Raw genomic sequence first — 14,933 nt, forward strand, 5'->3', positions numbered from 1 at the left:
GGAGTTGAGAAGAGGAGAAAAGACCTTTTTAAAACAAACAGAGGAAAACAAACTTAAGTCCTCTGAAGCAGCATTTGTTTTGCTCCAACATTATGCCGGGATGGAAACATCTGGAGCAAAGTGCAGCTGCTAGGACGTTAATGAGAGACAGAAGTTCTGGGTGTGCAACACAACTTTTCTGTCACTTGCATTAGTCAACAGTTCACTTCTGAGCTTGATTCCAAGCAGTGGGGCTCACCTTTAAAGCCCTTAGCAATTTGGGACTGGGTTACCTCAAGGACCAACCATACAACCCTGCCCTTAATCCAAGACCTGTGTCTCAGGTAATCCATGTCTGCTTACTGACAAAATCTATTGGCGAGCAGAAGAGACAGGTCTTCTTAGTAGTGACCCTGCAATTGTGGAGCCCTTCCTTTTAATATTTATTCGGCTCCTTCAGTTCTGCCATTCAAAATGGCCTTGATTCTTCTCCCCACAACTGCCTTTTAAAATACAGTGGTACCTCGGGTTAAGAACTTAATTCGTTCTGGAGGTCTGTTCTTAACCTGAAATGGTTCTTAACCTGAGGTACCACTTTAGCTAACGGGGCCTCCCGCTGCCGCCGCACGATTTCTGTTCTCATCCTGAAGCAAAGTTCTTAACCTGAGGTACTATTTCTGGGTTAGCAGAGTCTATAACCTGAAGTGTCTGTAACCCGAGGTACCACTGTATACCTTTAAAAACATACACACATAACCAGGAACACATTCAATAAAAGCACAACCTGCAGGAATTGAGAAGAAACATCACAATAATAAGTGCCCTACCAAAACTCTGTACATCTTATGCTTTATATGACTGTGTCCCTCCACAGCGACCTAGTCGTATTTGGAGAGTGTCTTATGACAGCTGACCTTCTTTTATGAAGTCAATAAAGCAGGGTCACGTTTCACAGAAAACACCCATCTCTTCTCACTCTGTTGCTCCTCCTTCAGCAAGCTTTTTTCCTAGAATGCAACGTCCCAAACCAGTGCATACCAGTGCTCAGTATTTGTTTCTTTCATCTTGTTCCTAAAATTTGGCTATGAACCTGTGCACTGCCACAGGAAACATTATCAGACCCATATGCAAAAAAAAACACAAAAAACCTTGGCATTTGGTGACCCCGGTTCGATATCCCTCATGCATCTATTTTTCTATATCCGCTCACTGCTTTAAGGCTCTGCACCTGAGGGTCTGCTGTTCTCCATTTCTCTCTGTACATCGCTTTGTGAGGGTTTGGCCACAAAAAGCAAAGAATACATTGCAGGAATAAATAAGTAAGCTAAGAGGCTGCAGGTGACTATGAGGCTCAAAGAGAAACAGAAGAACTATAGCTCAGGGGCAGAACATCTGTTTTGCATGCAGAAGGCCCCATGTTCATTCCCCGGCTTTGCCAGGTAATGTTGGGAGGGAAGCCCTGTCCGAAACCCTGGAGAGCTGCTGCCAGTCAGTGTGGACAGTACTGAACCAGATGACCCAATGGTGTGACTCAGGACAAGAAGAAGAGAAGAGTTTGGATCTGATATCCTGCTTTATCGCTACCCGAAGGAGTCTCAAAGCGGCTAACATTCTCCTTTCCCTTCCTCCCCCACAACAAACACTCTGTGAGGTGAGTGGGGGCGAGAGACTTCAGAGAAATGTGACTAGCCCAAGGTCACCCAGCAGCTGCATGTGGAGGAGCGGAGACGCGAACCCAGTTCACCAGATTATGAGTCTACTGCTCTTAACCACTAAACCATGCTGGCTCTTCCTGCGCTTCCCCATCGGAAAACAGAGTTGCTATTTCCAATCAGAAGACAGTAGTCACACCACTCGCAATAAGTTGCAGTTGGGAAATATTTAAACATCAGCTGTTGCAGCCTTGGCAATCTTGCTTTAGAAGCCCTAAGAACATTAGAACTCAAAAATTATCCAGAAAAGTTGGAACTTTGTGGGGCACAGGCAGAGAAACCCTTGTCAAAAGGTAGGGTGCTTTATTTTGAGTGAGGATTTTAAAGCAGGGTTTATTTATATCTTCCTTGGTCCTATTTCAGGAAAGGTATGAAGGCATTTAACATTGGCTAATGCAGAGTTACGTAAGTCTTGGCCTACAGGCTCTGTGTCTGAAGCACTGCTGCTCTATGATGTATGCAAAGCTAGAAGGAGGAACTAGAACAGCTTTTCCCAAGCTTGTGCCTGGCAAATGACGCTGGACTTCAACTCCCATCTGACTCAGCCAGATTGGCCAATGGTCAGGGAAGATGGGAGTAGGAGTTCAACAACAGCTGGAGGCCATCAGGCTGGAGTGAAGGCTTAACTAAAAGTTTTTAAGAGCTTGGGGGGCATGTGATGCACAGCAACCTTGCTGAAGGTAAGCACATTTGGGTCTGCTCTGTGAGATGGTCGAGAAGTCACCTGCAAAATCTTGCAGCTGTACCATTCTACATAGAACTACTCAATGGGACTTAGTTCTGAGTACAGATGAATAAAATATGCCTGGTGAGTTTCATAGAAGAAAGGCAATTTTTTTTAAAATGGCCCAGTGCCCATGGAGAGGAGCTAGGTCAAACTATTCTCATCTGTCATGACCCTCCAAAAAATAATAATAATGGTACTAACAATACACAAGTGAAACTGACCTGCTGGTTTTGAACAAATGAAGGTCAACTTCAGAAGACAAAAGCCCTGCCTTTATTTGTTTAATAGATCGGTATCCAGCTTTTTTTAAGGGACGTGGGTGGCGCTGTGGTCTAAACCACAGAGCCTAGGGCTTGCCGATCAGAAGGTTGGCGGTTTGAATCCCCGCAATGAGGGGTGATCTCCCATTGCTCGGTACCTGCTCCTGCCAACCTAGCAGTTCGAAAGCACGTCAAAGTGCAAGTAGATAAATACGTACCGCTTCGGCAGGAAGGTAAACTGTGTTTCCGTGTGCTGCTCTGGTTTGCCAGAAGCGGTTTAGTCATGCTGGCCACATGACCCGGAAGCTGTACGCAGGCTCCCTAGGCCAGTAAGCGAGATGAGTGCCACAACCCCAGAGTCATCGGTGACTGGACTTAATGGTCAGGTGTCCCTTTACCTTTTTATCCAGCTTTTTGACTAGAGTTCTCAAAGGGGACTGGCAACATACATTTCACTGCTCCATTTAGAATAATATTATTAATTCTGAGTACAGTACAGTATTGTTAATTTCAACATTAACTTTTCCAACACTACAATATCCCATTCCTTTCTGTACCAGTAATTCTGTACCTCAATCTTTCTGTTGGGAAAGATTGAGGGCACAAGAAGAAGGGGACAACAGAGGATGAGATGGTTGGACAGTGTTCTCAAAGCTACAAACATGAGTCTGACCAAACTGCGGGAGGCAGTGGAAGACAGGAGTGCCTGGCGTGCTCTGGTCCATGGGGTCATAAAGAGTCGGACACGACTAAACGACTAAACAACAACAATTCTGTACCATAATCATCCAAAACCTTGCAATCATGAGTCATGAAACAGCCAATAGTGTTCAACTAGCTCCCTACTATAAACTATAGAATATCACCTTCCATAAGAAGATTAAGGAGTGCTGGTTGTGGTGAGGGTAAAATACAACACTTTATGATAGATCAGATTTCTCAAAAGACTGTATCCCAGAAGGCTTTGGCTTTGGGACATTCCCACCATAGATGCAAATATGTTCCTCACCCATTCTGTATTGAGGCTCTCGGGTCTTTGCTGCTCCTCACGCAGATCATTATCAAGGCAAACAGGAAGAAGAAGGCAGCTGTGGCAAAGCACATGCGGTATACCGATTTGTGACCCAGGAAGGACTTGCAGGCGACTTTACCGTGGACACCGAAAACTGTATTGCCTTCATCACAGAACCCAGGAATCTGGTAAAGGGTACACATAAATAATAGGTTTAATCTTGGTACATGCCTACCAGAACTGCTGCCTTGCAGCAGGAGTGCCTGTTTGCCTCCACTTATGCTCTGCTTGCATATTTGGAAATAAAATTATTTTTCCAAAACACTCTACATTTCCAGAACACCCTTTCATCAGAAGGAAACTAAACCACTCAATGTCAGTCTTGGAACAGTACTTCTAAATCAGGCACAGAGAACCTGTGGCCCTCTAGAAGTTGCCAGACTACAATTCCCATCATGCCAACCATTTTTTGAACTGGTGCCAAGGCTGGCCCTACTACTACTAGGCAGAGTGAGAGCAGCAGATGCTTGGGAGTGAGGCAGCAGTTCCCCCCCCCATTCCCTCTGCACCCCATAAGCTACCCTGCTGTCTCCCATTGCCAGCTCAGTTTGATTCCATGTCCTTGGCCTCAGGCAACAAAAAATGTCTCAAGCCCTGGCTGAGTCTGATGTGCTGTTGTTGTTGTTGTTGTTGTTGTTGCTGCTGCTGCTGCTGCTGCTGTTGTGTATTTTGTGTTCTCATTCTATGTTTTGTTGTTGTAAACTGCCCTGTGACCTTTGGATGAAGAGCAGTATACAAATAATAAATAATAAATAATAATAATAATAATAATAATAATAATAATAATAATAATAATAATGGCTTCTTATAAAAGAATGAGTGCAAAGATCCTGGCCTTAACCGACCATCTTGGCTGTGAGTCCTGTAATACCTGCTCCCTGCTTTGCTGGACTTTTCCCACCTGGCCTGGGAAGACAGGACCCTGACTTACTCCAGCTACCAAAGCCTTGAGGGTGGGTTTAACTGTGGAAAGGCAGCATACAAATAAAATTATGTATGATGAGAGATGTAATTAGGAACATCCGGAGGGGCTGCAAGTTAGCCACCCCATTGAAACATGGTTGCTTACCTTGTAGAGTTCTGCTTCTACTCCGGGGATGATCATGATAATAGACACCAACGTTCCCAGGAACAGGAAGAAGGTGAAGCTCAGGCGTGTGATGGTGGAGTTCTTTGTTGAGGGGCAACAGCCGCACAAGAGACAAGGAGCAGAACCACAAAGACATGACACCTGGCAGTGAAAGAACAGCAATGAATATCCACAACAGAGCAAAGATTTATTGTTTATTATTACATTTATACCCCATCTTTTCCTCCAAGGGGCTCAAGGTTCTCTTCCGCCCCATTTTTATCCTCACAACAACCCTGTGAGTTAGGTTGGGCTTGAGAGACTGTGACTACCCTAAATTAACCCAGCAAATTTCATGGCTGAGTTGAGACTTCCCCACACTGATTCTTTCTTTCTTTCTTTCTTTCTTTCTTTCTTTCTTTCTTTCTTTCTCTCTCTCTCTCTCTCTCTCTCTCTCTCTCTCTCTCTCTCTCTCTCACACACACACACACACACACGAACAAACTGGAGGGTGCCAGAAACATTGAGACAGGAGGCACATAGACCATGGCTGTTGTTGGGAAAGAGGTTATATCTAGTGAGTAACTTCAGATTACTGGTCAGTCAGCTTCAGGTTTCAGAGCAAGATTGTATCTCAAGATACAATGGAAACATTTGTGACTTGAGAGGGAAAGCAGCTCACTTTTTAGCTTTCCTTTCTTTGTCCTTTTGCTCCTTTGGGACATTTATTATGTGCCTGTAACTGTTCTTAGACCAAAATGTTCTCTTTTCCCCCCTTTATGAACTACATTTTTTTTTTTCTTTTTAAGTCAACTTTTAATGTCGTTTCATTAAAAAACTTTATGGTCTCCCTTAGTCCACGTCAAAAACGCCAAGTCCTACGCTATCCTTGAGCCGTTCTAGAGCTGACACAAAGGGAGTTTTAGGCCGATAGGTGGAAGGTGGCCTTGTAGAAAAATAAAATCACCTGACGGTGATCTAAAGAGAAGAGTGGGTGAACAGAAGGGAACATCCGGTACAGCCAGGAACTCCCTTCCCCACATGGCACAGAACCCAGGGAATCTGGGGTACCATAACAACCACAGTGAGGGGAAAACAAGATGGCAGATCATTGGTTCCTCTTCCAAAACCCCACCCTGATAGTTAGTAGCATTTGCAGCCTCTGACACAGGACAGGAGAGTATCAGGTTGGCCACCCCTGATGTAGAGATTGTTAAAACTGTTGAGACTACAATCTCCCCACTCATTCTTTTATGACAAGCTGTATTCATAGATTTCCTAATAGTGCTCTTACATTCATGGTGTTTGGAGTTAGTTAGTTAGTTAGTTAGTTAGTTAGTTAGTTAGTTTTACAGAGTGTGGAAATAAGTAATGGCTTATAATAGATTTTCCTGCACGAATCTCAGCTCCTTATCTAGGACATTCTGTACAGAAGCTTTCACCCACCTGGTGCCCTCCAGATGTTTTAAACTACAACTCCCATCAGCCCCAACCAGCACTGTTGATTGATGGGCACTGGCAAAATCAGGTGTCAACTCCAGGGATGCTGTAGGCATGTATTTTTACATCTGGATGCTGTACACATATGTGTGATTTTTACAACCTTTGGGGTTTTCTGATTGTGTGTTTTCCCCCTTCTCCAACAAGGCTGCACAAGCATCAAATATGGTGTATTAAGGAGAATATGGCATAGCAGTGCCAGAGTCCCCCGTCTGGCTTATATGCCACTATGATTGCTCCATAAATATACCAAGTTAAAGAGTAACTTCCGAAAGATAAGCCATGCAAAACTCCAGTAGTTTTCCACACTGAGTGATCAAGACAGCTAAATTTCCTTCTAAACATGAAAGCAGTGCTCGGAAAAGGAGCCCTTTTCTATTATTTCTGGAAAACCTGACCACTTAAATGTGCATACACTATACACCATTCACTGCCAACACCACCAGACAATGCATCTTCCAATTTTACAAAATGTATTTTCCAATATTAAGATTAAAATGTAAACTACAAAATCAGTTACAGTGGTGCCCCACAAGACGAATGCCTCGCAAGACGGAAAACCCGCTAGATGAAAGGGTTTTCCGTTTTTGAGCTGCTTCACAAGACGATTTTCCCTATGGGCTTGCTTTGCAAGACGAAAACGTCTTACAAGTGTTCCGATTTTTTTCCGCTCCCCCCCCTTTTACTAAGCAGCTAAGCCACTAATAGCCTTTTAGCCACTAATCCGCTAATCCTTTAATAGCCACTAAGCCTTTAATAGCCGCTAAGACTTTAATAGCGCTAATCCGCGAAGCCGCTAATAGGGTTGCTTTGCAAGACGAAAAAACCGCTAGAGGAAGAGACTCAAGGAACGGATTATTTTCGTCTTGCGAGGCACCACTGTACTCTGATTTATTAGCACTCGTTTATTAGCAAACCATAATCTGATCCCAATTTTGGGGATTTTTCTTCTGGAAACATTCAGAACCAATCAAATGGTTTCTAATGGTTCTTTGTGTGTCCCCCTTCTTTTGTATGGGTGTCTTTTGACCAGAGCTTTCCAAACTATATGTCGCGACATGTTAGTATATCAGCTGCAGTGTGTAGGTGTGTCACACCAACATTCCCTGCACTCCTCCCAGGGCTGCAAAGGGGTTAATTTAGCCTCTAGTTTACAAGCAAAACTGAATTTATTAGCAAACCAAAACTGAATTACTGTGTCGCAAAATGATGTATGCCTAAAAAGTGTGTCAACGACATGAAAAGTTTGGAAATCCCTGCTTTTGACTGTGCTACTGCCATTATCAAAACTGCTCTGAATATTGTTGAGTTATTGCTTAAAGCAGGGGTCAGCAAACTTTTTCAGCAGAGGGCCGGTCCACTGTCCCTCAGACCTGGGCCGGACTATATTTTGGGAGGAAATATGAACGAATTCCTATGCCCCACAAATAACCCAGAGATGCATTTTAAATAAAAGGACACATTCTACTCATGTAAATTGAGCTGATTCCTGGACCGTCTTTGGCTGGATTGAGAAGGCGATTGGGCCGGATCCGGCCCCCAGGCCTTAGTTGTGCCTACCCATGGCTTAAAGCCCAATGTTGTTAGCCACCTGGGCCACACTGCAGAAAAGTGGGGGTATCAATGCTTTTTAATAAAGAAATATTAGAACTTAATAATAATGAGGATTTGGAGTTCACAATGTTGTCATAGGCGGAAGGCAAAGCAGTTGTTGCAAAACATTGTCCCGGTTCTATTAACTATTACCCAACCCCAAATGACACATCACAATCCAACATCATGAAAGTTAGACCATTTGTCAGAGTCTGTCCACCCGCCTTTTCCTGGGTCAGGTGCTTCCTCAAACACACACACACATCACTATTTTCTATTTTCTCTCAAAAACAGCTGGTGCGTTCTTGCAAATGGATATTTAATAGTGCAGAAATATAGGGGGCCTGAGGGGAAAATATACAAGGGACACACCCTCCTTTGTTCAGAAGTTTCAGTGTCTCAGCGCAGTTGCTCATTACTGAAACTTCACAGGTTGATCCACATTTTCAAGCTATTCTGTCATGCATTCCATGATGCTGTGTAGATGCACATTTACTAAAGAGAAAGCCCCACAGCACCCAGAGGCCCTTCGGAGTAGGCACATGCAGGTAGGGCTTTGCAGCTGTCCTCAAATATAATACTGTCACAAAAGTGCGGTGCCTGCCTCTCTCTCTGCCAAGCAGTGGCAAGAGTGCATGGGGTCACAGGCACAAACACAGGGTCTCTATCTGTTTGGAGAATGGAAGACCGCCTCTCCTGGTCTGCCCCGCAGAGGACCTTAAGGTCCGTGAATAATCATAGTTTAGAGGTCCCGGGCCCTAAGGAAGTCAGATTATCCTCCACCAGGGCCAGGGACTTCTCAGTGATGGCTCTGACCTGGTGGAATGCTCTGTCCCATGATTTAACTTCCTTCTGTAGGGCCTGTAAGACAGAGCTATTCCACCTGGCTTTCAATTTGAACATAGCCTGATCTTTTATTCCCCTTCCTTCCTTCCCTCCCCCTCCCCTTTTAAAGAAGATTACCCGCTCTGGGATCCCGTAGCTAATTCTCCCCTGGTCTCCTCGCTGGCTCAAATAGGAGTAATTTAGCCAGCTAGCCCTGGTGATCATCTAATGTTTATTGAATGGATTTTCCCCCTAAACTGATTTTTTAATTCAGAATTTATTGTTATTTATGTTTTATACTGTACTTTATGCTGTTTTTTGTTGCATCAATTAAGTGTTTTAAATTTGTTGTTAGCCGCCCTGAGCCCAGTTTTCTGAACCGGGAAGGGTGGGGTATAAATAAAAATTTATTATTATGAAAAGGCTCTGGGTTCAGTTCCAAGCATCTCCAGGGCTGAGTAGGGAGGGACCCCTGTTCTAGACCCCTGAAGAACTGCAACCCATCAGGCTACACCAGCTGTCCCCAACCTGGTGCCCTCCAAATGCTGTTGGACTCCAATGCCGATCAGCCCCAGCTAGGATGCTCAGCAGTCAGGGATGATGAGAGCTGGAGTTCAGCAACATCTGGAGAGCAACATGCTGGGCGACCTAATCAAGCTGGATGGAATGATGGCCTGGCTTGCTATAAGGCAGTTTCTGCTACTCCTACAAGTAAAGATTCAAATAGGCCTTCTCCTGAGTAGCTATAGAATGCAGCCTCAAACATTTTACTTAGAAGTTGCTGCATTCACACAGATAAGCTGAACTGGCCAAATATCAGATTGATAGCCACTTGAGATAGGAAGGCCCTATGGGTAGGGGACGGGACGATGACAATTACTTACACACTACATTTCATTTGGTTCAATATTTTGGCCTATTTAAACTGACCATTTTTTTACAAGTTTCCTCTGGTTTTATCTGTTTGCTTGTTTCCAATTTGGCTGCTGAATAACACTGGTTCATTGCTATTCTTCTGCATAAACTGGTCCCATTTAAGTTTTTCACCCAATCAATCAATTCCCTTAGCTGAATTATCAGCCAAGATTAATTCTGTACAAGGAGAGGACAATCATTCAGAAGCAAGGAGACACTTTGTTTACAGACGAGGCATGTGTATGTCCTAGTGGGCATCAAAAAATGAGGTATACACTGCTGCCCAAAATTGTTGGCAGAAAACTTTTTAACCCTGTTCTGAAGATCTGCTGGTTGGGGAGCTGTTAGATCCATTGTTTAGCTGTTTTTTAAAAAAGATTGTAACATGGCAAAAGTTTGCAAACTAATCAGACGAAACTTTTTTTATTCATGTTGGAACTATGGCTATATATTACTGCAGTGTGGGAGAATCTGAGGAGTTTCTTCAAACTTGCGACCAAGGGGAAATGAAGAACAGCTGCTGCCTGTGTTAGGTTCTGAGGGGGTTTAATTTTTCCCAGAAAGCCTGTTGATTTTGATTTCAGACAATGAGGGGGCAAAAGCACAGGGAGGTGAACCGAAGTGGCAGTGAAGGCGATACAAGGTAGAAGAAAGTGAGCCGACCAAAGGGGAATGTGAGAGGGAGGCAGAAAGGCAACACTGGCAGGTGAAAGAAAGCAGGTGAGAAGAAAGAAAGGGTAGAAATGTTTGAGACGGTAAGGAGAAGGTGGGAAAAGGCATGAGAAGAGAGAAAGAGGCAACATAGCTGGTGGCAGAAAGGATTGTGGGAAAAGGTAAGAAAGTGGAAGCAGGTAAAGGACTGAGAGGGTGTAAAGAGGGAAGGTGAAAAGTGAGAGAAGTAAAAACAAAGGCAAGACAGGTGATGGAGGACAAAAAGCAAAAGAAGGTAGGAGAAAAAAGGCAGTTGCTGGTGACACAGAAAGAATAGAGGCTGTGAAAGTTGTGGAAAGGGATAGATGAGGCAGTCCAAGTTGTTTTGCCACTGCAGGCAAAACTCCCCACCACCCAAGAGCAGATCTGGGGGCTGCCCCCATGCAGTCATGCCCACACTGCTACCAGCCCCACCCCTGAGGCTACACCCTCACCTGTGGCTGCAGCTATGTTGCTACCCTGGCGTAATGGTGAGGGCGCAGTGGTGAGGACAAGAGTGCTGTGGCAGCAGCAGACGTGGCATGGGCAAAGCTGCCACAGGGCTAGCAGCAGCACCATGGTAGGGGCAGGATGGGTGTTGGACCTGCCTCCCAAGGCAGATGGCTACGCCTTGCAGCGTAAAGGCTTCTTTGCTAACAAAACACAAGCACCCGTGGTGATGTTGACTTCCCCTCTTCCTCAACAGCAACCACAAGCGTCATTGGAGAGAAGCAGCAAAAACCCCACCAAGGTTCAAAAGAGGACACAGCTACTAAAAGGGCTCAAAAGTCTGACCAACAATACAGGAAATATTGGTTCACTTGTATTGAAGGAGGCGGAATAGTATGCCAGCATGTGATATGTGGTGAAATGCCATCATGTAGTAAATCAAAAGTGAAGATGTGGAAGTGGGCTACAAGTTCCCGGTTGGGAGTTTGAGGTGGGTCTTAGGTCTAGACTAGCTTAGGTCTAGACTGGTGTGCACCAACTGGCAGTAGATCTCCAGGATTTCCGACAAGTTTTTTTTTCTGCCAGAACCATAGCTGTCAACTTACATTTGAAAATAAGGGATCAGCAGCCAAAATAAGGGATTTTGTGAGCACAGGTATGTTCAACTTCTGAGCCCCTCCAAGCCAAAGGCAGGAAGCCCAGCCAGCAGCCGAACGAAGCCTCAAGTGGTGGTTCCCACAGCGCAGCAACCCGGCAAAGAGGATGCAGCAAGGAAAACCACCGTCACCTCTCCGCTGGGAAGCGCTGAGCAAAGGCGAGTCCCCAGGCAATGCGGCCGATTTGATTGGCACAAGGCATGCAAGCTCCACCCCCGGTCGTTCTTAGACTCGTTATTGGGTGAGCAACGCAGCCAAGCAACACAGTTGGAGCCTTCCTCCTCTCTGGCCGAGGCAGGGAGGGAGAGGAGCTACTTCCTTTGAAACCCGGGAAATTTAAGGGACATCATCAATAAGGGACAGCAGCGGGACACGATGCTGGGATAAGGGACTTTCCTGCCAAATAAGGGACGGTTGACAGCTATGGCCAGAACCAGCTGCAGATGCTGGGGAATGAACCTGGGACCTTCTGCATGCAAAGCATATGCTCTACCACTAAGCTACTATTGCCCTTCCGCACTTGCAGCATCCTTAATCTATATCCAGCCCACCACATCTTGTTTTTCATTGCCGTTCCTTGCTTTGGGAATACTTTTTATCAAAAGGATGCTTGGAAATCCCTCCCCCCCAAAAAAAGAGAAAATAAAAATTTCGGGTACCACTAAAGAAATGGATTTTCTACATTTTTTATTTTAGATTGTGGGTAAATTTAAGCATGCAACAAACTTGGTTGGCTTCAAAGGAAATTTTCTGTGGCCACCAGGCTAATCTTCCTCAACATGTAATCAGCATCAATCACAAGCTTGTTTCTGAAGCTACAAAAGTTGCTCTTTGTTAATGAAAAATTAAATGATAATAGCAGCAGCAGTAGCCATTCTGTACATGGGGCCTAACAGAGTGGCATGGGCAACATAGAAAGATCTCCACTCCCTAAGAACTTACAACCTAGGACACATAAACCAGCCTCTACTGCATGCATACATGCACCCAAAGAACTACAAAAATGCAATAGGTTTCACACTGCAATTACTGTCACTATCAATAAAATCTGATCCATGTAGTTCCAAGGACCACCAGTAGTTGATGAGCTTCATTCAGGTGGTCCATGTCAAGTGTATGGATTTGTGGCAGGAGATTGCAACATCCATCACACAATCCATCGTATAAATTTTGCATTGTATTTTTATTGCTGCTTTCATTTCTTGTATTGCACTTCATTGTATTACAATTCAGACTGCAATACACAACACATAAGAAATAAAAGCAACAATAAATATCCATTTTTTAAAAAAAAAAAATCATACAGCATTTAACACAGTGAATTAAGTGGTCTGCCAAGACCCTCAGCAATTTCCAAGTGGGCTATGGAGAAGAAAGACTGAGAACTACCTGTTCTGATTTTAACAAGATCAGATTCCTGGCAATAGTAAAAATTCTTCAATTTGGGAAGAACGTCAACTTTTTTTGAGTGACCTGTGAGTTAAATGCTTCTCAAATACTGATGCTAAAAGCACAATCCTGTATATGTCTACTCAAAAGTAGGTACACTGAATTCAATTGGCCTAACTCCACATAAGTAGGGAGGCGTTGTTCTTGGTTGTTACTATGTTATGTATTTTTGTGTTTTTATATTGTAAACCACCCTTGATCCTCAGATGAAGAGCAGTACAGAATTTTAATTAATAATAATAATGTATAGAAATGCAGCCCAAATATGCAAACACACACAAGAAACCCTATCTAATTGCTATATTATGAATTATTGCTTCCTCCCAGCAACACCCCCGGTTTTACCTTCCTGGGTGTGGGCAGGTCAAAACAAAACAGCAACATTGCAGGCAGGTGCACACAAACTGCATGACCAGAGATCAATTATTACATAAATGTTGTTCCTGGAGGAAGAAGCTATCCAGCCTTGGAGAGTGCAAGATGCAAAACCTTTCACATGCATCAATCTTTCAGACTTGCATTTAAACCCCAAACTGCAACAAGGGAGCAAAAAGATTTTTCATTATCATCCATGCCATTATTCTCCTCCTCTCTTTAGAGTGCAGGTGGGGGACCTACAGCCTTCCAGATGTTGGCGGACTCCATCTGCCATCAGCCCAAGGCAGGGGAAGGGCTACATCTCTAGAGCAAAGAAGCTGCCCTGCTTACAGAATGTCCCAGGTTCAATTTCCCCAGCATCTCCTAGCAGACCTTGGAACATCCCTCTGCCTGAAACCCTGGACAGTCTCTGCCAGTCAGTGTAGCCAATACCAAGCTAGATGGTTTGACTCGGTGTAAGGTGCTTGCTATGTCCCAATGGCCAAGGATAATGGGAGTTCTAGTCCAGAAAGCACACGGAGGGACAGCTTTCGATGGACCTGATGCAGAAAGATCCCGAAATGGTTTAAGGTGGATCTCGGCTCTTAAAGCTTGAAGACTTTACTTCAAAATCCGCGCCACTCATATGGATAAAGGAAACATTGTTTGTTTGTTTGGTTGTATGCTTGTTTACTTGTATGCATGTCTGTTTTCTCAAATGTATTTATTTTAAATTAAATTGTTTTTTAAAAAAGGAAACAAACAACTTCCTTTGCATCTGATCGCATGTTCTCTTTCTGCACATTTATTTTACAGCATTGACAACATGCCACCCCATAACATAATGCGGCTTGCACGAAATAATTCTAAGAACAAATTTATACACACAATAACACAGAGAACCATAACGTTAAAAGCAACTTAAATGTCTGGCTGTCTTTTTTAAAAAAGTGAACACAAGAATAAGAAAGACAGGAAACTGGTGGTATGGACTACAGATGTGCAACTATTTGCAGTAGTCAAGCCACAACTTGTGTGTGGTTCTTCAGCTATCAGGTGAGGAACAGCATCCTGTTCTCAACCAGATGCCTATGGGAAACCTCCATTCAGGATTTGAGAACAAAACCACTCTCCCCTCCTGTGGTTTTAGTATTCAGAAGTATTACCGCCTTCAACTGTGAAGGCAGAGCATAGACATTGTGGCTAGTAGCCATCAGTAATAGCCTTCTCCACAAATTTGTCCAGTCCTCTTTGAATGCCATCTAGGTTGGTAGCCATTGCTGCCTTCGGGGTCTCTGGAAGAAATTAAACTTTGGGCCGCAATCCTAACCCCCATTTACCTGGCAGTAAGCCCCACTGAATTCAACAGGACTTCTGTCCAAGGAAACATGCTTAGGAGTGGCTGTGATCCTCTCACTGCTTGCTCTTGAGCAAGCCCCATTGAATTCTACAGAGTTTACTCCCAGCCAGAGATGTTTATTTCTGATGCCTGCTAAAACCATGATAGTTTAGACCAGCTTGTGCAGATGCTTAGAAAGTTGAGGCAATTTTAATCTCTTTTAGCATTTTAACTTTTGTGGGCTTTTAAGTGCAACTGTACATTTTTCCTCGATTCCCTTGTTTTACTTGTTCGTAAACCGCTTTGAGGGTTTTCTTTTCTTTCTTTTCCCAACCAAGCG

General features: G+C 44.1%; 1 protein-coding gene across 1 annotated transcript in view; it reads right to left on the reverse strand.

Moving 5' to 3' along the window:
• The window catches only part of SERINC2 (serine incorporator 2), a 31,317-nt gene that overhangs the window by 15,683 nt on the left and 701 nt on the right, over window positions 1-14,933 (reverse strand). The window contains exons 2-3 of the mRNA XM_081201993.1: window positions 4,820-4,981; window positions 3,688-3,875 (exon numbers count right to left, since the gene is read on the reverse strand). Coding sequence (XP_081058119.1) covers window positions 3,688-3,875; window positions 4,820-4,981 — 350 coding nt within the window. The remainder of the gene's footprint in view (window positions 1-3,687; window positions 3,876-4,819; window positions 4,982-14,933) is intronic.

The sequence above is a fragment of the Podarcis bocagei genome (assembly GCF_964188305.1).
Source record: "Podarcis bocagei genome assembly, chromosome: 7".
Lineage (NCBI taxonomy): Eukaryota > Metazoa > Chordata > Lepidosauria > Squamata > Lacertidae > Podarcis > Podarcis bocagei.